At 46.3% G+C, this 21,962-nt stretch overlaps 1 protein-coding gene across 3 annotated transcripts in view; it reads right to left on the reverse strand.

Moving 5' to 3' along the window:
* Positions 1–21,962, reverse strand: part of ctdp1 (CTD (carboxy-terminal domain, RNA polymerase II, polypeptide A) phosphatase, subunit 1) — a 102,373-nt gene that overhangs the window by 32,622 nt on the left and 47,789 nt on the right. For 2 of the 3 annotated variants that reach the window (XM_064348213.1, XM_064348212.1), the window contains exon 12: positions 8,379–8,581. The exons of the other annotated variant lie outside the window; for it this stretch is intronic. In XM_064348213.1, the coding sequence (XP_064204283.1) occupies positions 8,379–8,581 (203 nt within the window). The remainder of the gene's footprint in view (positions 1–8,378; positions 8,582–21,962) is intronic. 3 annotated transcript variants of the gene reach the window in all.

Here is a 21,962-nt window from a genome sequence, read left to right on the forward strand (position 1 = left end):
AGGTTTATGAGGTGCATATTTTACATAAACTTTTAGAAGAAAGGGTTCCAAAAGGCTCCATTGTGTTTCCGTAGAGGAACCCTATATAGTTCAAGAGTTCTTTGTTGGGCAAACATTCTCTGTCGTTTCAAATTTTTCAGACCTATCAAAGACAGTTTCATAAAGAACTAAAATGGGTTCCACTATGGGAACAAAGAACCCTTTTTTCTAAGTGTGTATGAGACATGAACATTAGATACCTAGTGCAGGCGTGTGAAGGACCCATATTTCACTCACCTTTCATTCAGTCAACATTAAATGAAAAGTCCCTGATGTCTTTACACGTAGGTTTATATTAATGTCAAATACACTTTTTTAAATAAGGTATCATATATTACTTTATCATGTATTCATATCTCTGGCTATGAAAATAAAAATGCAATTCTTTGATCACCGTCCATTCAGTCAACATTAAAAGTCCCATCATTTCTTTGTATATGCATTCATGTCAAAATGCACCTGTAATACAACATAAATATATTACTCCTTCGTGCATTTCAAATTCAGATAAGAACGGACGTTTTCGGCGCCTTTCCATTTTAGCGCCGGCGCTACGCTGCTCAATGCCGTCTATTGATTGAAGCCTTCTGAAGAGGGCGGCTCGCGAGCACTTCGCTCCAGCGGTGGAAATTAAGTCTGATTGTCCAAACGCTGACGCGGTGAAGTGCCGATCTTGAGATCTGCCAGCAGTCGAGAGGAGAGGAGCGGACTGCACTCAGCATGGCCTCGGAGCCTGCGGGCACATCGCCCTGTGACGCTGTTGGACACTGCTGCCGTCTCCCAGGAACCGCCCTTACGATTGGTCCGGATGGCTCAGAGTTCAGAGCAGACGAAGAACTTAACATGCCCTTAATTGTTGCGGCTTTTCCAGCAATATGGGAAACATATTTTCCCTCTTCCTCGACGAATAAATACAATTACAGTAACGTTGACGGTAAATGCAAGACTACCGCCGCAACGTAGCGCTCACACGGGTTCGGTTACAAATTAGTTTAGCTTGTTTTTTCTTTGGCCGGAGTTTCAGCGGTGGTGAAGCGAAATACATTTCGGCTGGCTTTAGCTTAACCTTACGTCTTTAATACTGTTGCTAGAAAGCGCACGACTTCCTGGACGAGTATCATCAGGCCTCTTAACAGATGACGGAAATGAAATCACTCCAGCAGTGTGGGGGGAGAGCCTCAGTGGGAACTGATTGCAATCACGGATGGCGGAGAGGGTTCTTATGGGAAACTCATTGGTAAAGAAAAAAAATTATAAGTAGAGAGGAGGAAGGTGACAGTGTATCGGTAACGTAGCGGTACTCCGGGTTCTTTCTCTCGCCCAGTCCAGATCGAGGGAGAAAGTTCTCCAAGACGGTCTGCCTCGGGGACCTGAGGCGGTGGGGCTGTCTCCCAACCGTACGTCCCTGGAATTAATCGCAGGTCGCTTTTGATTAATGGCTGGCGAGCCCGCGTCAGTCCGCCATCACTACACAGACATTTTTCATGGGTTCTCATGCCGGTATTTATCTATAATTCAGCGGCCTGCTAGCCGTTTCTCATACTCGGCGAGGAGAAAAATGGAGTTACGGACGTCAGCTATGTGGGGCATTCGCATCTCACGTTCGAGGCAGATTTGATGAAGATGACGTGGAGGTTCTTTTCCCCCTCACAATCCACCAATTACAATGCACCAGGCGACGTCACTCTCCCCACAATTAAAACAGGAGATAATCAGAAGGGTCTCTCTCGGTTACTAACAGATTAATTTATCTTGCGAAAAGCACTCCGCTTACGAATTCACTTATTTTTTGCAGACCAATATATATTATAAATAGGCTGTTCAGTTGAATTTAAACAAATTACACATTGGACAATTCATGACACGTTCTTCTGCACTGAAACATTTTTATTTTATTTTCATCGGATCCTTTAGTGTTAGGACATGGGAATAGTGCAGGCTGCTCTGGTGCTGGAGATAAGGCCTTTCTTTCTCTCAGTCTCGAGAGGTCCCAGTCTTTATCCAGCATTTTCAATGGCCAAATAATTGTGTTACTCAAACCACAAAACCAGGTCAACACAGGTGAGGATCAAGCTGAGTGTTGCTATTTTAAAATGGGGATTGGCAAGAGTACAGAAGAATGGTGAGAAATTACCAAACTGACCGCAATAGAGAAAAGGCCCTGAAAAGATATATCTCTCTAGCAGGAAACCAATAAAACGAAAAATAAAATTATTTAAAAAATAAAAATCTCCCCTCCAGAAATAACATTCAAATAGCAAAAATGTAATTAAATATGCTAAACAAAAAGACCAGGGGACAAGATTTGCTCTTCTTTTATAAATGCACAAATAATTTCCAAAATTACGACACGTGTTTGCTACCCAGGTCATCCTAGCTGGAGTTACAAGAGACGGCTGCACATAATTAGTATTCTCGTCTCCAGCCGTTAGTAAACATGACACAAGGTCTCCTGCAGAGAATTTAGCGTTCGACCCGCACCCTGTGTTAACAGCTTTACACCCTGTGGGCTTTGGGACAAACTGCTCCACAGCCAGCCCAGCCATTCCAGAGAGAGAATAACCAACAGTAAAAAGCACAACACAACGGGTATTGTACTGTGTTGATGACATCCGCCATCTTAAAAATTCACATAAATGTACAAAAATAATAATAAAAATAAATAAATCGACTTCACAATCCTGAAGAAGCACTCTGCCATGGCTCTGCACAGAAAAACTTTAATGACAATGTTTTGCTTTTAAAGCTCAGGAAGCAGAGCTGAATGGCGCAGGGAAAAGAAGAAGAAAAAAAAAACAGCCGGCTTTCAAAGGACGTTTCCATGGCAGTCCGATTCTACCTTAGCAACCACTTCCTGTCAATTTGTGTCTAAATGAAGGGGCTCCTCCTACCCCAGAAAAATAAAAGCCGGAGCTGCGTCGCCAGGGCAGCGGCGGTCCAATCACTTCTGCCGTTAGCGAAATGCTAGAAAATGGCAGGCACCGCCACAGACCGAGCAGGCAATCAGGAAACGTGCGTTCTGCTCCGACCGATACGTGCCCGCATACATTTACTGCCCCATTATGAGTCATTCCGACTGAATTCTTCAATTTAAAGACATGCCGACTGAAGGAGAGTGCTGGCGTAAGGGCCTGCGTTCGATACGACCCGCATTCTGTGATGGTAACACTCCGCCATTTTCTCCAAGGCCTTTGACACACAGCATGCAACTGGACTGCTGTGCTGTGCTCTAGTAGCACTGTGTAATGTGGTCTTATATAAAACTAGAAGGACAGCTCTACAGACCCGATTTACTATGAAGAGGCGCAGCAGCAACAAGCCTTTTATATGTTAAGAGTTCTTAAGCACACCATACTGTTGAAACAAAAAATTTATGGTAGTCTCTGGTCTCTCTTATTGGCAACACTCATACCACATTTCATATTTTTTATTCTTTCATTAAAAATTTTTTATTGTAAAGAATCCACAAACCGAACATCTGTTTGGGATCTCTTCCAGTGTTTCTTGAACCAGCTCAATGGAAACGAACATTTCACTCTCGAAAATGAAAAAGGGACACAATAACCATAAAACCCATTTGAGCACATGACTGTCAAATTGCCACTTTGCACTGAATATTTCTTTGGCAGGAACATAAATTCCAACAACTACCATTATTTAGTCTATATTCTACAGTCATTTCAATGCTGGAGGTTTATAGATGCAATTCTGCCAGAGTGTTTCAGAGTAAATCTCATACTGCAACGCTCTGAATTGTAGGTCATGAGGGGGGTTGAAGTGGTCATGAGATGTATGTGGAAACTATGCTGTATCATAGCTCTTCACAAGATATTCACTCCAATAAAACTAAGATCTGTAGTGGCTGGTGAACACACTGTGCAATGAATTCAACTATAACTATAACTACTTCCATGCTGGGTGGGCTATCGATTTCTTGAGAGTCTAGTCTATGAAATCTTGCATTCTCCAGGCCAAACACAGTCTGCACGTCTGCCTGGTGCAGGACTGGACTGTAAAATGGCCGCTGTGCTGCTCTACAGGGGCTGCAGCTGGTCAGATGAAAGATATAACTGAGTGCAGGGCCACTGTGGACACGCCCGAGGGGACCTAACACTTTAAGCCACCAAAGAGTGAAAGCCCGTGAAAGACGTGCTCAAGCTCCAGCTCATTATCCTCCAAGTCCTCACTTATAGCAGGACGGGGCATGACGTGGCGCTCCGCGGGTGAGGGGCGGAGCACGGCGAGCAGGCGCGCTACGGCTGTGTGTCCGTCAAACGTGAACGTGGGAGGAGCCTGTGTCTCAGAGCGGGGGAGCTCTTGAGTGAGGAGGCAGGAGCAAGGGTTAAACCCTGACAAACGGACAAATGGACGGAGGACACGAGAGGGGGGGAGTGGGAGAGGAAAGAGTTTGTGCGCTTGTGTGTGAGCGAACGAGTCAGTGAGAGAGGTGTCAGAGTTAGAACAGGAGACGAGAAAGACAGGGAGAGACAGAGAGGCAGGTGAGAGAGGTGTCACAGTTAGAACAGGAGACGAGAAAGACAGGGAGAGACAGAGAGGTAGGTGAGAGAGGCGTCAGAGTTAGAACAGGAGACGAGAAAGACAGGGAGAGACAGAGAGGCAGGTGAGAGAGGCTGTGATTGACAGCAGACTAACAGGTCTTTGTGCTCTGTTAAGTTCGGAGCACTCCCGTAACCAGGCTGGCCGTCCCCGCCACCCTCTCCTGCGCCCTCACTCTGAGATCCGCACCTCACCTCACATCTGACAGCCGGATAACCGTTAACCACAGCGTTGCAGCCCGCACCGCGCCGCCGCACCGCCTCCCTGTCTCTCCCCCGAAAACAGCGGGAGGCATTTCCTCCAAAGAGACGCGCAACAGGGAAGAGTGACAGAAGAACAGAAGATTCCGGAGTGAGGTGGTGGGCTGGGGGGGGGGGGCTCGCCGTGTCACTCACACCGTTTAACGGGGGACCATATGAACGGGGGGGGGGGGGCACTTGCTGGCTCAGACGCAGATGGGAGACTTTTTTCTACTTGCTTCCAACCCGGCGCCAGGAGACTTGCAGGGCTAAAGGGGGAGGGGGGGGGGTGCTGGACTGCCTCCAAAATTCACTCAAGACATTCTGCAGACACAGGGCGACTTTTTCTTCGCTTGTTTTCCGAGGCACCCTCTGCGAAGGCGAACGGAGCTCGCTTTCTCTCTCCGGAGAAACTCTGCTGCCAAATACTGCGGGCGTCAGAACTTCCTTTAGGGGCTCCTGCCTGACAGCAGCGTTTGGGTAATAAGGAAACGGACGGCTGTGGCTTCGCAAGCATTAACCGTCTCTCAGGCATCCACCTGTTCGGAATCCTAACGTGCATTACCACTCATCAAAACGCATTAGAGAGGGTCAGCTTTTTTGAAAATGAATAAACAAATAAAGCCGCGTTTCCACCAAAATTACCCGGAACTTTCAGTCCCAGGAACTGCTTTACCAGGAACTAAAAGGTTCCTTCAGCCAATGGCTGTCTGCGTTTCCACCGGGGTCTAAAGTCCCGCGAAGATTAGGCAAATTAGCCCACTGACGTATGGAAAAGCGACGTTGTCGTCGGTCCATCTGTCATATGATTTCTTCTGTAACCCCATACTACCACCGAAGTAGCCTACATTATTTTCTAATAACCGGAACAGCCCGGAGGGGTTTATTCCACTTATATACAACGGGTTGCCAACAATGACTATATATGGTTACTTTTGTATTTATTGATTTTTATCGATTTAATCACATGGAATTGAAATATTCTTCTGCAGCCGTTTTGGCATATTTTACCGTTGTCAAGCAAAACTGTCGTTGGTAGTTGAACTTGGACCGTTATGCAACAAATAGGATATAACAGACCAATAGTCAGATTGTAACTGTTTTATATATCCTCTCAAACACATTCATTATGTTTTCATGCGAAAATTCGCTTTCATGTCTTGACATCCGAAGCGACAGAATGCATTCACATTTCCAATATAACTGGCAACAACAGCAGAAAACATGCACACGTTGTAAACAATTTGCTGTTTGATTACTTTCTCATCGTCAATTCTATATAGGCTAATCGCAAAATTACAAGAATAGAACGAAAACTCGGACTTGCGTGAAATTTTAAATTAGTAGTGGTACAGCCACCGTTTGTTTTCCTTCGGAGTTACTGCTAGCCGAGCAGCGAAGTGTGCCCTCCAGATGCAAACCATGCACCATAAATTAGTCCATAGTCTTCCTGGTCTTTTTGTGAAATTGAAGAATGGCAGAGTAAAATTACGGCAGTCTGAAAAAGCTAAAGGTACTATTACTAGAATTAACCTGTTATTTTACCATGACAAAAAGTGCGGAAGGTGATTTCCAGTTTGCTTTTACTGTATCACCAATGTGAATTATGCAGAACTACCGCATACCTCACATAACTGTATCAAACGTTTTGATTCAATTACAATGGGCTAACAAAGAAAATCCGGAAGAAAATATTCAGCAACCGAATTAATCCGTTTGAATGTTTTAGTACGTAATATGCTGTCCCAGCACGAATGCTTAGCATTTTATAAAACGAATACTAAAGCAAGAAAAGAACAGAAGAGCACACGTTATAATTCCAAGACGTTGGCAGGCTATAACCAAAACTAGGCTACTAGGCTGACAGCACCATTAAGAAGAGTAGACACAGCTCATTGGCGGTAGTCTGTATTCCTTGCACCTGCACCTCACTGAAATCTACTGAATTACTAGTTTGCATACACATCAAGGGAAATGCTAGATATTGGTGCTGGCTCTGAGGATTTTAGTTGCTGAAATCTTTTTTTGCCATATTCACCCACAAAAGGAGAAATACAGCTCTTACCACTGAATATTTTACCCCCTATAGGCCAAACAGTTCACTACAAGTGCTAGAACTAATCAGAGAACAAGTGAATGATGATTGGCAGCGCAGTGTTGACCTGAGCAAGTGGTGAACTGACTTAATCCCGCCTCACCCCTGGCGGGATGAAGCCAGCTGTGTCCTGGCACGTCAGACGCCGGGTCAAACCAGGCTAATGACACGGGGCCGGGCTTTAACCGGTAACAATGAGGCCCAGCCTGCATTTCTAGCAAGCCACTATACCGAGCCACATAGAAGAACCAGTGACCCCAGCTCCACCCCAATATGGTGCTCTGGTAAAACTATTATACAAAATATCTAGCAAGCACTAGCAACAATTTAACATCTTCCTATTAAACTGGCAGCTCTTCAAAGTGGCTGAACTTCTCAACCCAAATGTAGTTTTTTTTAAATGAGTTTTTTTTAATTGATTTACGCATATACACTTATTCTTCTTTCCTTTATAAACGAGCTAAATTACGATGTGAAAGAAGCTCAGTTGCTAGGCTGAGCTGCCAGTTAAAGGGCTAACAAGACTTTGTTGGCTGGACATAAAGCTTTCCTTCTGATCAGTAGAGTGCGGCGGCGTCATTTCAAAGGCAAAATAATTGCGGCCTTTTCCGTATTTCAGAAGAGTAAGTGTGTGCCGGGGATGTCTACGGGAGACCAGGGTAATACTGGCAGATGTGCGTTCAGCAGCATCAGACCACCCGAAGGGAAACGCAAACTAAAAATCCTGCCGTCACAGATATCCAATTACCGCTCTTCAAAGGGCACCACCCGCCGCTCCGACATGGCAGACTGCCTCCTCCCGGCAGTTACATGCCCCGTGGCATCGCCATGGCAACCTCCCCGACCTGTCCGCAGGGGCGGAGCTCGGCCGGCGAAGCCAGCGCAGCGGCGAACCTAAAATCCATTTGCACAGCTGCCCCTCGCGGGCCTGAGGTTTAAGAGAGTGCATTCTTGCAGCGTGGGTGGGGGGTGGGGGGTGTGGGGGGTGGTTCATCGCTGAACCACATTCACTTTCTTTCCACAGATTTGCCTGCCATTATCGCAGGACTGAGACCGCCCTTACTGCGCATGGAATAGCACTGAGGTTCCCCCGGTCCTACAGTCCACATTGGGGCACACAGTGAGAACAATGCAGAAGGCTACTGCAGGTGTTCCCTAAACAAAGCAGATGGCCAGTTCCTGCGTTCCTTCGGTCAGCCGCACCTCCTTACCGTAAGTGGTTCTGGCAATAGGAAGTTCTGCTCAGCAGCTATTTTATCTCCACCCCTCCGATTATGAGTATTCATAACGAGCCGACACGTAGCTGAGAAGTGTCAATGTTAAGAGATCTGACCGTCTGGTCTGTAATAGGAGGGTCTATGAAGGTGCAGGGGAGACCGTACGAGAGGTTCGACGCGGGACGGGCGCATGCGGCCGCTCGGAGAGCGCGGCGGGGCGCTGTGCTGTACCTGGGCGTGCTCCCCGTCAAGCTGCCTTCGTCGCTGGAGGGCGTGGCCGTCCTCTCCTCGACGACGGTCCCCAGGGCCTTGGCGTGCTCGCCGTCGGGAACCGGCCCGCCCGCCTCCGCCTCGTCCTCTTCCCCGTCCACCCCGTCCTCTTTTCCGCCACCTTCGCTCTCGTTGTCGCTATCCTCGCCGAGGATGTCGTCCACCTGTCGAGGGGGGGGGGAGAGGGGGGGTAGGGGGAGGGCAAGGTGAGGGGCCAATCCCGATCGAGCAAGCGGCCCGCAGGCAGGGCAGGGCGGGGCGGGAGGGTACGCTACGACCGCTCGACTTCAGAGAGTTTGATTTCACAGAGGAAGTTCAGCGGGGAAACAGACGGCGCATAAGTAAGCAAGGCCGAGGAATCTGAGCTTTGAGTCGCTAAGAGACATCCCCATACGGAAACCGATATTGTCTCTTTTTCGGGCGGTGCTCGGTCGAACCCGCGAGCTGCGCTTCCCGCGGCTGGACGCCGTGCTGCCAGTGCGCCTGCTGGCTCGTCTCAATCTCTATTTCACACTTCGCTCGGGTTCGATCTCCCCGCAACTCCATAGCAACAACAACGAACACACCACGGCGAGAAAATGCCGTCAAGTTATGCCTGTCCATTTCACATATGGATTATTCTCGGAGCGACGGAGATTAATTATATTTTTTTCCCGCTCGCGAGTACAAAGCAGAAGATATTTTCCCCTATTTATTTCTTTATTTGTTTATTACATGAAGCTAAGCACCGAGGCTCACCGGAATTTAATCTGACCTACGGGGAATAACATGATACTGGGCAAATTGCCTGACAGACATATTTAATTTCAACAGAGAAAATCCTAACGCAGAAAATGTTCAATTACAGGTGAACTGTTCAAAGGAATTTTACATCTTGAAGGGAGATGCTTCCTTGTGTATGCTGCCAAATATAATTACAAAATATTTAATATCATCCTCCCTTTCGAATTATGCCTCTTGTTCAAAACATACCCTTTGAAAATCCCCTGACGATTAAAAATGGCACAAGCCTCCACAAATCGTTTAATATAATTAGTACAAATCTGTTCCTTTAACCTGCGGAGCCATGTAGGATTGAGACTAATAAAGCAAACAATATTAATTGATTGACTGTCACCGCAACAATCCACAATAATGTATCTTAATTACACGGTCTCATGATAATACTGTTCTATCAACAGACTGCAGTGATTGCAACCTTAGAACCCCTTCACGGTTAGAACCCCCTTCAGGGACTAACCATCTGGTACACAGTACACTTTTCATCCAGGGGAACACGCTGGATTAGAAAAATCTTTTCTCCAAAGCAAGAGGAACATTTGCCACAAAAACACACACCAAAAAAACATTGTTGCTTTTTCTAATTGACAAATTTAGTTTGTTAATCTAAAGCAGTAAATTCTAGATTTTTTATAAAATTTTTGATACCCAATCAGAATTACCATTGCCTGCCAGCTGAAATCTACCTCTCTGGGTGACACTATAGGAAATTCCACAGGACGTAAGACTTTCTGCTCGAATGTGCATTTAATAAAACCCGGAACTGGCTCAAATTGTGACGTATGAGTGCGATAGGAATAGCAAAGCAGACCCAGCCCAAACAGCGCGACTGCACGGGCCGGGCAGAGCCGGCTGTAATTGTTGCCCCCAACCCCCCAAACTCCCCTGCCTCTGAGCAGCTGCAAACCCCAGAGGTACCCTGGGGTTCAGAGTTTGATTAAGTAAAAGACTACAACACACTCAATCAGGGCCAAACCAGATCGATACAGAAAGGGGGGGGGGGAAGAGCTGGGAAAAGAACGGGAGCCCGAGGAACGGGAGGGGAGGAAGCGTGAGCTCGCCGACTCCGGTCCGTTAGTTCATTAGTAGGACGAACCACGCTGTCAAAGGTGGTGCGAATGTGAGATAAACACACAGTATGCGGAATACCCCCCCCGGGGGACACGCTGAGCTCATAATTACAGCCCGGCCTGATTTATTAACAGACGCCGGTCAGCCATTGCGACGGACAATGAGCGCCCCGCTGCTACAAACAACCTGAGGTATAAATGCAATTGAACCGTCCAGCACCACCAACAACAGCAATAATTACAATATCAACAATAACAATAACGCTTGTAAAACACAGCAATCAATTATGCGACATACGACACACAGGCCTGGTAACTACGCTCTTAATCATTTATAAAGTGACATTTTCTTTTTCTTTTTTACTAATGGTATTCTGAGAAAATTAATGTCTGCCAAGAATGTCTGGAACTTTGCGTTTTTTAATTTCGCCGCTGCTAGAACGAGAAACCAAAGGGAAAAAAAAGGAGATAACCTTGTTAGGAAAAAAACAAAACAAGATCTAATGGCACAGGAGATTTATTGCGGCTATCTGTTCATGTAAAGAGCCAATAAAGAGCCTTGGCTCCTAGCTTGCCCTTTTATGGGCGTTTATTAGCCGTCTTCATCAGAGCCATTTCAATGGGCTGAGGGACAGAGACCTGGACATAAAAGGTCACTTCCTGTCATCTTGTGATGTCAAAAACTGAACAATCTGACCGAGCGCTGCATGGGCAAGTTCAGACTTGCAGAGACCGAAACAAAATTGACAGAACTTGATTTCTTTCCTTTTCTCTCTTTCTTTGGATTTTCTGCAGGGTAGCACTACAGGTGCAGCTGTGAAAAGATGGGTTATCTGTCTAGTGGTCCTTTCTTTCGTTAGAATGGCAAATTTTGGTTTGTTTGGTTAATATTAAATGGCCTTTGTGTCTTCTTGGCGATGCTACATTTTTGTATTCCTGAGAGAACACTGACGCTCCCCGCTACTGTACGTCACTCCGGATAAGAGCTTCTGCTAAGTGATTGGAACGTAATGTAATTACCTGCATTACAATAATGATTGCGATAATTTGATGTCTGAATCAAACGCAGCTCTTTGGTTCGTCGGGGGCAGGAGCGCCCCTCCCCCACAATTCACCTCTCACATATAAAAGCTTCTCCACTTCAGACACAGAAATGAGTCTTCATAGAACGCAGTTTTATGAATACGAACATGGCGGAACATGACAGGCGGCATTAGTTCTGAAGTACAGCGTCCAAGATGAAAGCCACCCATTAGCAACCCCTGGAAACTACCTGCCCCCAAAGTGGCTTGAATGCATTCCAACAAGGCGAGGCTTATTTTTGGTAAAAAAAAAACAAAACAAAAAAAAAAAACACAAATGTACATTTTGCACAAGAGTGTTAAAAGCTTTCTGGAGAAAGTAGTACAAGACCAGCCTTTCAACTGACTATTACAGTTACCTGAACAACAGACCGGAGTCTTGATGCTGCGATTAGCAAAGTGCTACCACTGCATGACATATTTTATTTGATAAAGCAGCGAGGACAGACTGACATGCTCAAACAAACAACACACAATCAACCACAGCAGGATAATCTTAAAAGTTTTTAGCTCACTACAGGACCGGTGGGACTGTCGAATGACTTAAAAGTTTTATTCAAAACCCTGGTGTAACACGGAAATTTACTGGGTGAGTTAGCAAACCAAAGCCTCAGTGTCACCTGTCAGCCAATGACAATTTCTACTGTTTTATCCATTAAGCACTGCACAGCTTAGGAACCACAACAAAACTCCCTGTTTAAGTCACTGGGTATGCTATGAGTAAATCAGTCTCTAATTGAAGGCTAGGTAAAACTGAGAACTCTGGCCGCTTGTAGTGCAAGCTAATTAGCAGCGCATTAGCGCTTCGCTTCAAATGCGCTGCACGGCTAATCATAAGCATAACTCAATTATCACACTGGAAGGTGTCAGGGCAAACAGCTGCATCACAATATCTCATCTTAAAAATAGGCACAAAGCTCGAAATGCGCGAGTGATTTGACTCTGCGTCCTCTGGAGCTGAATTGTTAATAAGTTTGACAACAGTGCAATACACAGGGGCAGGATAACTGAGGGCCTCAGCTCAGGACAACAACCTTAGCGGCGAGGACAGAGGTGGTGTGCTTGCAGTTCAGTGGCGGTAATAATATTCACTACTTCAGAGGCAATAATGCAGCACCTCACAGAGGAAAATGAGATTTTTGTAAATTCCCCTGAAATTCTATTCTGGAGTTCAGGCAATAAACGGCGAGCCATATTAAGTACCCGTGATTTTATAAATACAACATTATAAAATACAAAATTAGTCAATTACAAGGGTGCTTAGTACTAGTGACAATCTAGTATGCACTAAAGGTATTTTCGGTCAAACCACCAAGAAAAGGTTTACTGGGATAATGAATTCTCACCAGTAAATCTGCAAGATAGTGACTCTGCATTATGACTTACTTAACCTTTATTTAACTGGAGAGGTCAGGTGAGAACTCAGGTTGTCTTTTGCAGTGATGACCTGGGGAACCAATCAGGTTAGTAAATGCAAGTTTGCATAGCCAATCAGAAGCAGGAGATTATTAGGTGGCCAGATGGAAAGAGGCCACCTAATAATTCAGTTTTGTTGGAATTGAACACCAGGGTTAACAAACCTACTCTAGTCCATTGCTTCCCCTGCACCCCGCTCCCAATAATAAATCACAGTAATGGCCGATTAATCACATTTTGTCTTGTGTTGGGTTTCCAGGAAACAGTGTCTTTTTAGGCAGAATTAAATTTAAAAATAAAAAAAATTAAATGATGATTTTATGACGGATAACACTATGACACTATGACACTATTTCTAGAACTGATTCCGCTAACCCAGTTGTAGCCAAGGGTTCCTTAGCTCTGCTCTAATCACTACCAACATAAGGAATACCAATAAAGACACTCATGTTAATAAAGAAACAACACAAAGCAGCGTACAGTAGACCCCTCGTGGACCTCGCTGAGCTGGTAAGGCCAGAGTAGCGCATACCAGAGCACCGCGCGGCCGACAGCTCAGAGGGATGAGCTCAGGGTTTAGAGAGCAGGCCCCTCCGTGGGTCGCCCGACAACCCCTCGACAGCCACTTCGCCCCGCGCATTAACCCTGGCGGCCCGGCCCAGAAAATTAGACCTCAAAAGCCTTCCGCGAGGCGAGGCGGGACGGGCACATCGCTCACAGGCGCCTCGCAGCCACCCGCCGACTCCAGAGAGGCGATTCATCTCCGCGTATCCCTGGGTAATGAGGCACCGGACCTGGACGCCAGCTGCTTCCCCTCAGATTGCCACAAAGGAAGGTAGCGCGTTCGGCGGGAGGCCTGGAATTTCTTCCGGAAAAAAGGATAAAGAAAAGTGGATTTCTCTTTTTTTCTCGACCTCACCTTCTGAGAAAGCAGACGAGGCGGCTCTCTCTCTCGGAAAGGATGTGTCCGAATATTTTTTTTTTGTCAGCACTAGCGCAGTGCGCAGGTTGTGCAGAGGTCATGGCTACGATGGTGGCTGTAAACGTTCTCCAGCTAAGGTTGTCCAAGCATGCCCTCCCCTCTTGGTTCAGATGTGACTTTCTTGCTCTTCCATCAATTCTTTCTATTTACCAATAAATCACTTCATTAAGGCGTGATTAAGCTGCAAATATACTGCATCTCTGAAAATACAAGACACTGTGCAGAGTTCTGAGCACATTAATCATAGCTATATTGTTGATACCACTACAGCTGCAGTACTAACTGTAATTAATAATCAAGCTACTAAGAAGCAGAGGGTCATTGCAGCCTTGTAGGTAAACCTCATCATTCGCACTCGCAAACCCATCAAAGGACCTGTGTGAAGACCAATGGCGATCAAGAAAGTGCAGGTGTCAGGGAAATCATTTCTGTTTGTGAATTTACAGCACGCCTGAACAGCCCCAGGAGCAGAGCGGACGCGTAGCGGACGTCGTGGTGCCCACGCTCGCGGACCGGAGCTTCTACACCCGCGATGCACTCCACCGGACCGCAGCTGGCATAACCGCTCTAATCCACTCGCGCGAGCGCCGAAAGCAAGCGGACGCCTGGCTCCGCTCCTGGCACGCGTCAGCCGTTAGACGTCAGGCGCTTCTCGTGGTCCGATGAAGAGACCGCGCTCACTCACACCGGTGTTTGACCCAGACACTCAGCATGGGACTCCTGGGAGGGAAAACAGGGTCTCAAACACTCTGACCCTCAAACTCAATCACGCTGCTCAATGAATGCCTCGCAGAACACGCCGTCCACCCCGCCCCCTGCCCGTCTCCCCCTGAACGGGGCTCATTTATAATACCCCAGAAATAAGGCCAGCTGTGTTCAGACCGCAGGAATCACGTGGGCACTCTCAGCTTTGTGCACTTCATAAGACTTCAGATCAAGTAAACTAAACTTCCTGCTATTAAAATGCAGATATAAACAAATCCACAATCCCTCCCTCAGTACTGCCGCTTGGTGTGCTTCCTGTCTCTTAGTGTTCCGAGCACTTACATTAGTTACGGAGAGATCCTTCTAAAGCAGACCACTCACTCGAAACAACTCAACATCCGTGCGAGTATTAATGCCAGCAAAGCCTGGAACGTTCCGTGAATACTATTTTCTCACCTCGGTAATTCAATAATCAGGCTCCTACCCAGCGGGGAGAAGTAAAAACCTTTTGTCAGACACAGTGAAGACGAACCTTGTCTGCATAAGGGAGAAATAGTTTGAGCACAGGCCATTTTATCCTGCTTAATTTCAGTGATTGTGTTGACATATTTAACGCGGATCTGGATGAATTCAATTATTTGTGAGAACATGGGCTGTTTAGACATCAACACCTCAAGAGGCCGCCATCAACAACAGTTAAAAGACATAACACTGAAGCCCCCTAAGGGACAAACAGGAGACACACACAAGCTACATAAAAAAATATAAAAGTACACCCAGAGTATTCCTCCGAATCAATTTTGCTTTTTTATTTTACACTAAGGGGAGGCAGTTATTTTTTGCGGTTCCCATAACACGAGAAAGTAAGCGTTTTTTTTAAATAATGGAGCTCAAGAAAAGTATTTGGCTGGATGTGCAAAACATGGACAAAACAGATCTCCGGTGATGACTGTGAAATGAAAGACGAGTCAAATCAAACACTTTCCCAACGGTTATTCATACAGTCCTATCTGAATTTGAAACGGAACTCAGGCAAAGTGCTTGGCTGGATGCGCATGCATGGAAAAGACAGAAAGCTAACGCCGATTAATAAACATTAGGCAAGTCAAAACAAACTATTTCCGGTTACGCGATTTCCCTTCTTATGAAGACTAGGATATCGCTGCTGGCCGAAAGGCAAACACGCAGCGGCTAAATGTTCCGTGGATTTGGGCAGAGTCGGTGCGGACATGCCGGGTCCAGCGGTCCAAGAAGTAACGCGATTGCGTGCGTGGGTCGCATTTTCCCCTCCATAATAACTGGCTGGTGGAGGCACACTGCGCTTCAAGAGCAGAGAGGAAAGCAGCTCAGCAATTTAAAGCGCGGCACGCAACCGCGCATACTGTGAGAAGCCAGCGAGAAGCTGGAAGTGCGCAATTTCAGGAGCGGCAAAGCAGCTGGCTAAAAACGCTATTTCATTATTAAAGTAATTATTAGCGGCGCCTAAACGCATTACCCATCATCCCTGGCTGTGCATCAGTAAAGTTTACTTGTCCATACCTCAGTGGTGGCGCTTGCCGTCAGAGTGCACCTCTGATTAAACTTGTTTTTTTTTTTTTTTCCCCCAGAGAAACTTCGTAGCAGTTTAATTTTCTCTTTTTCCACCAGCCTGAGTGTAGCTATTGAATCTGCGCTCTCAAGAGCAAGAAGCTTATTAACATGCAGACAGTCTGACAAATATCAGGGACCGTCAATAAAGAGCCGGAAATTGTCGATGGCGGAAAGTTCATTTTTTTAATACGTTCTGAGTGCGCTGCGCTGTCCTGTGTAATTGGTCTGGAGCCAGCGGACGGTGTGTCTCGGTAATTCATTGTAACGTAGTTCCCAGTCTCTGTGGGCTGCTGCCATTATCACGGTTATATTCATCCCGCTGAGAGAATAAATGTGTTCGTTCATATGATGCGGCAGTTCCGGGTATTCACAATAATAGCCATGCAGGGAGGGAGAGGATCATCGACACCCACCCATACATTATAATCAACATCAACCCATGTCATCTCTCTCCCATTCAATTCCCTTTATTGGCACGGTACTCCACATTTGTGGGGCCAGACTTTGAATAAGAATTGATTAAAAATAAATCTGTACCCCTTAATAGGAATAACATATACACAGACACATGTACACACACCTGGGCTGTGTGTGTGCGTGTGTGTGAGAGAGAGAGATAGAGAGACAGAGAGAGAGAACCAATTAAAACAAGAACAACTGTGCTGGCAGGTAGGTGGCTACATACAGAGTTGCCACAAATGGGTACCTCTGCATCTCCCACAGAGAGATAGGAAATGCAATAATGTCCTGCAGGGCCAGGGACTGAGGCAGTCAGATTTTTTTGCTAGTTATGTTAGGAAAGTGTTTCAAACTTCCATTTTGTACTTTCTGCTTTCATAAGATAAGCTGCAGTTCAGTACAGAATGTTAGGACAACCTGTTCTCCCTGGGCATCCAAGCACTGACTGTATCTCCTGGTCTCTAGAGCCGATCCCTGTTCAGTGAGAGCGCTACTGAAACTGGCTGTCATTGGGGGTCTGGTAGACCATACAGGGCGCCGTTCTCTCGGGCCCACATGACCCTGACGTGTGCTTCCAGCGCCCGCGCCCTGAAGTGCGAAGTGATGTTGCTTATCGAGACAAAATCAGCAGACTGTACTCAGCAACTCGTTCAAGGATCTTGACCTCCACAGCTCCCCTTTCCGCTAAGGACTTGCTGGTCGCGGTGTTCGGTTTGCTGGCATAAGGTGCGTGAGCCTACACTGATGTAGTTACCCCTGCGCCGTCAATACCGGTATTTTGTAATGACAAAATTGTGCACATTTTATCAACATTATTAAAAATCGTAGATAGACGTATTCTTCGTTCTCTGCGCTCACACTCGGAGAACATTCATGGCAAAGATCTGTGTATTTTAAATTATCCTGAAGCAAAGGTTTTGCTAAAGACAGCCTTTATTGCAGGTTGTGCTGAAAGCTAACGTGATAGCTAACGGAGCGATGTAATTTTCTCATTAGGCCCAGAGTATGAAGCTACGGTACGCACCTCGGAGTGGTGCCCTCCAATTGCTGCCGCCACTAGTAATACTGGTATGAACAGAGTTTCAGAGGGAAGCGTCAAAACATTAACACCGTGACAAGCCTATTTCAGGTAATATAAATGGAGAGCGCACTCGCGGTTTGCGGTAACGGCGTTGCGGCAGACGACGACAAACGATCTATTAAAAACGTCTGGGTGGATGGGCGGGCTCACTGCCGAAGCCAACGAGGCATTCTGCCGCCGTGCTGATTGGTCAGAGAAAACGCTGGAGCAAAGGACAAATCCAGAGGATGGCTCTCCATAGGCACCGGACATAGAAATCAGATCAAGATTCAACTTCTGCACAGTCACAGATCACAACTGTAAAACACGCCTATATGCATTTTAGTATCAGAGTAGAAAGGGGAGAGAGACTACAGCTGAAGGAGCAAACACAGGGCTGAATATAAATGAACTAAAACTGTGTGCCTCTCAAATGCGAAGCGGATTTTGGTTTCTCAGGGTGAGAAAAAACCAGCTTGTCAGATAAACAGACAAGCGATTCAATTTATTTGGCGTTTTCCCCTTTTATCACGGCAGGCGTTTGTGCGCGACCACCCGCGACTCTGCACACCGCGGGGAGACGGGACCTCACGCCGCTCCCCGCGCGGCGCGCTCTGAAGAGAGATCGATCGCGCGGACGACGCGTGTGGGAAACGCAGAGAGAGAGAGAGAGAGAGAGAGAGAGCGCACAGCGGAGTCTTCGCCCCGCGCTCCAGGCAGCCGACAGAGCTAACGCTGCGATGACCAACGCTCAGAGCCGGGGAGACGTCACGGGGGAACGCAACGGGATATTCACCGCTCTCCGGGTTTCAAACACCTTCTGGGAACTCGTGTTCCCGCTTACGCCGGCTAACCTGTACTCTAAACCCGGCGGGCCAACGTTGGTGTGCACATTTAGCTTCATCCCTTTACGCCCGAGAGGAGGAGAGAGAGCGCTGCAATGGAGACACACAGTGGGGCGAGTTTACATGCAGATGTGTGGCTGCACTCAAGTTCCCAGCACAGACTCTCAAAGGCATGGGAAACCATGAGTTTACTTGACAAATACTACTGAATAAAATGACATATTTTGTATTTTCCAAAATCAGAGGACATGGTTCTTGCCTACAAGAAGTGCCATTAACACAATAAAAGACCATGATTTCTAAACGTCTTCTGTCAAATCAGGGTCATCTGAGGAAAAACAGCAACAGGGCGGGCCCTGTTCATATGGTTCATGCTAGCCCATGCTAGTCTTTTTGTCGTCTAGCGTCTCAAATGTAAAACGCTGTTTGAAGCAGTCTGAAGCAGCCACTTTCCCAGTCAAATGAGTCAGTTGAGGAAAAGATCAGACATGATTTTCCTGTCTAACAAATATTCAGAGGGTCATGCCAAACAATTAGTCATGCCAAACAAATTTATTAAGGGCAGGGAAAAGGGGTTGCACAGAAGGTGTTAAACCAAAATCAGCTAGCAAATGGCAGAATAAAAATTTATTTCAGATAGTTCAGGCGGCCAGACTATTGAGCCTGCTCACTCATCCTGGTGCTGTTTGCACAGGGTTATTGCTGAGCTGTATGGCTGGGCTTTACCTCTAAGCTGTGGAGATATTTTAGCTGGAATTTACACTCCCAATATTGCACACAGGGCAGATTTAAAACCCTTGTCACATCAGTGGCCAAGTGACTACATATGGAAAAGACCCAAGGTAATATCGCGGCATATATCAGAGATTCATGACCGAGCAGAAACAGGACGGACGGAAGGCGGGAGAAAGGTTTTACCGGGACACAGCTGCTTTAGGCGATTACGCGTTTTATTACCTTTATTAAGCCCGCAACACACTACTCTTCTCCAATACGGCTGAAAGCGGGAATCCTTTCACTTCAATGGTGTTGAAATTTTTTTTGGAAAACTTTAAACCCTTATTTTACATATTAAATAAGGGGCACATAGTCAGGAGGTAAGACCATTGTCTGCAGTCGGAGGTTGCGGTTCAAACCCGTCCTGGCGTTCAGTGTCCTTGAGCAAGACACCTAATCCTTAACTGCTCTGGCGAATGAGAGGCATCAATTGTAAAGCTTTGTAAAGCGCTATTGAATGCAGTCCATTACATTACAAAACAAAAATTCCATATTGCACCACATTCAACAATGTTACGCTGTAGCCTAGTCTCCCATACGTATCCAAGTGGTTCACATAAACACGTAAACAGAGCACACACAGCAGGGCAACTGTACACCCGGTGGCAAAGAATTAACAGAGAAAACATTAACACATTGACAATGACACCAAAGCCAATTTACTCTCTTTTGAACAAGGGTGGCAAACAAAAGCATCCAGTCCTGGGGACGGCCTGCAGAACAAAATGGAGGTGAAATTATTTGCACAATGCACCGTAACAACTGTGAGGCTTCTCCAGACCGAGAAACTGTTTCCACGCACAGAGGCTCTGTTTACCTCAGCGCAGACCAGATCAAAGGCTGTAGGCTCCCTGATAACACAGCCACAGCCAAACTATTTTTAAATTTACAATTACCCAAGGGAGCATATGAAATTCATTATTACATCTTCAAAGCTGTACAATCAATGTTCCAACCTTGGCAGGGCAGCCTGTGAATCTTGCTCTCAGGAGAAAATGAAACATGGAAGTGGTTAAAAAAATATAAAAAATTCTGTGTGCTGGATGCAAGTAATTTAATAACCGAGCTGGCAAAACTGTGAAATACAAGTCCTTTATGGTGTTTCTTGCCGCAGGTAATCAATTTTAGTTGCTGAACTGGGCAGAACAGGGACAGTTACATAAGTTTAGCCAATAGTACAGAATTCTGTTGGCTTGAACATCCAAAAAAGATAAGGTGAAAAAATAAAATTAAAAAAAAGAAAATAACATGGAGACACAGAAGTCTCCTTCAGCTGCTTTAAAATGAACCTGCTGAAGCGGATAAACTGAGCACGGAAGAACTGAGCAACCACACTCGCTGCAGAGCTCATGCAAAAATCAAACGACTTTAATCATTCAGTCCAACCAGCACACAAAAACCCATGTGATTCTGTTATCTCAGTCCTCTCTACATCCCTAACACCATGGCTAAGACGCCGACTAACCTGCTAATTACATTTGGGAAAGGATTTCTAAAAAATGTCGTCAATACCTTTCAGGTACCAGCAATGGCGCATGGTCAGTGCATTCCTGTAGAGGCACCCAAGGCTGGTCATAACTGCACGGGGTGAACATTATGGAGGTGAAGGAGGCGGATGAGGGATGATGAGACGATTGGCCAGCGTGACCCCAGGTCACAGGTGGCCGTTGGTGACCTTGTGCCACCGAGCTCCCGGTTTACATCACAGGAGAGCGGTGGTCTCAGGGGGTCAGAAAGGTGAGTTTGCAGGTCTGAGGAGCCCGGATCAAGATTGCCTCGGACCTGTGACCCTTGCGGCAGCGAGATCGTTTGAGCCGCAGTCTTTCGACCCAAAACTACCCAGTCACAATAAATGCTCCATTAATGTCTGATTATCTGTGCACTGCCCCGTCCTGCCTGTGCCCTTCCCTGCCTGTTTACTACCCTGCCTGTACACTTTCCTGCCCAGTCCTACCTGCGCACTTCCCTACCTACCTGCGCACTGCCCTGTCTGGGCACTGCCCTGCCCTGATGAAAATTCCAGCTTCACTTGGGACCTGAATGAATAAAATCAATCATTTATAGTAAAACCAATGTTTTCACGGTTAACGATTACTCTCTTCCATTGTGCTCAGTGTAGCTGTAATTTTTATCGCTGCTGCAGCTGCCCACTCGCTCTGCTTTCTCACCAGTTCAGTGACGATGCATCAGAGATCTCATCGGCTTGCCTATGTCAGCCAAGTGAGAATTTTTCATCTCATCAATGATTGATAGCAGGGTTACATTTTTCATGATTCAGCAGGATGAACAGAAAAGTTGAGGAGTTTTGCAAGTGTACTTCCACCCAGCAGCATCTCAACAAAACCACATCCAACCAAACCAAACCAGGTGTACCCAGACGGGTTGGAATTTAGGTGCACCTATGTGCACCTGCAGTAGATGAATCCACAATAAGAACAAACCCAATGATCATGGCATCAGTGGATTTGAGGTCGGACAAGCAGAAATAAACAACCAGACAAAACTGCAGTAACTCCACACTAACTGCCCTTCATTATGAACATGACACTGCTAATGTGCTGGTGAGCACAATGGTAGCAGACAGTCCTTCTGTTTGAAAGCAAACAATGTATCGTAAAAATAGGCTGCAACTGCCCGTCGATTTTTTAAAACTAAAATGTAGTTGAAAAAAACATAGAAGAATAAAAAAAATTTGTTCCTTTTTTTTTCCTTTTGTCGCGAGCTACTCCGATCAATACCCCTGGAAATGGGAGGCCCTGTTTCAAGCACCACTTATGTG

The sequence above is a fragment of the Anguilla rostrata genome, chromosome 8 (assembly GCF_018555375.3).
Source record: "Anguilla rostrata isolate EN2019 chromosome 8, ASM1855537v3, whole genome shotgun sequence".
NCBI classification, from domain to species: Eukaryota; Metazoa; Chordata; class Actinopteri; order Anguilliformes; family Anguillidae; genus Anguilla; species Anguilla rostrata.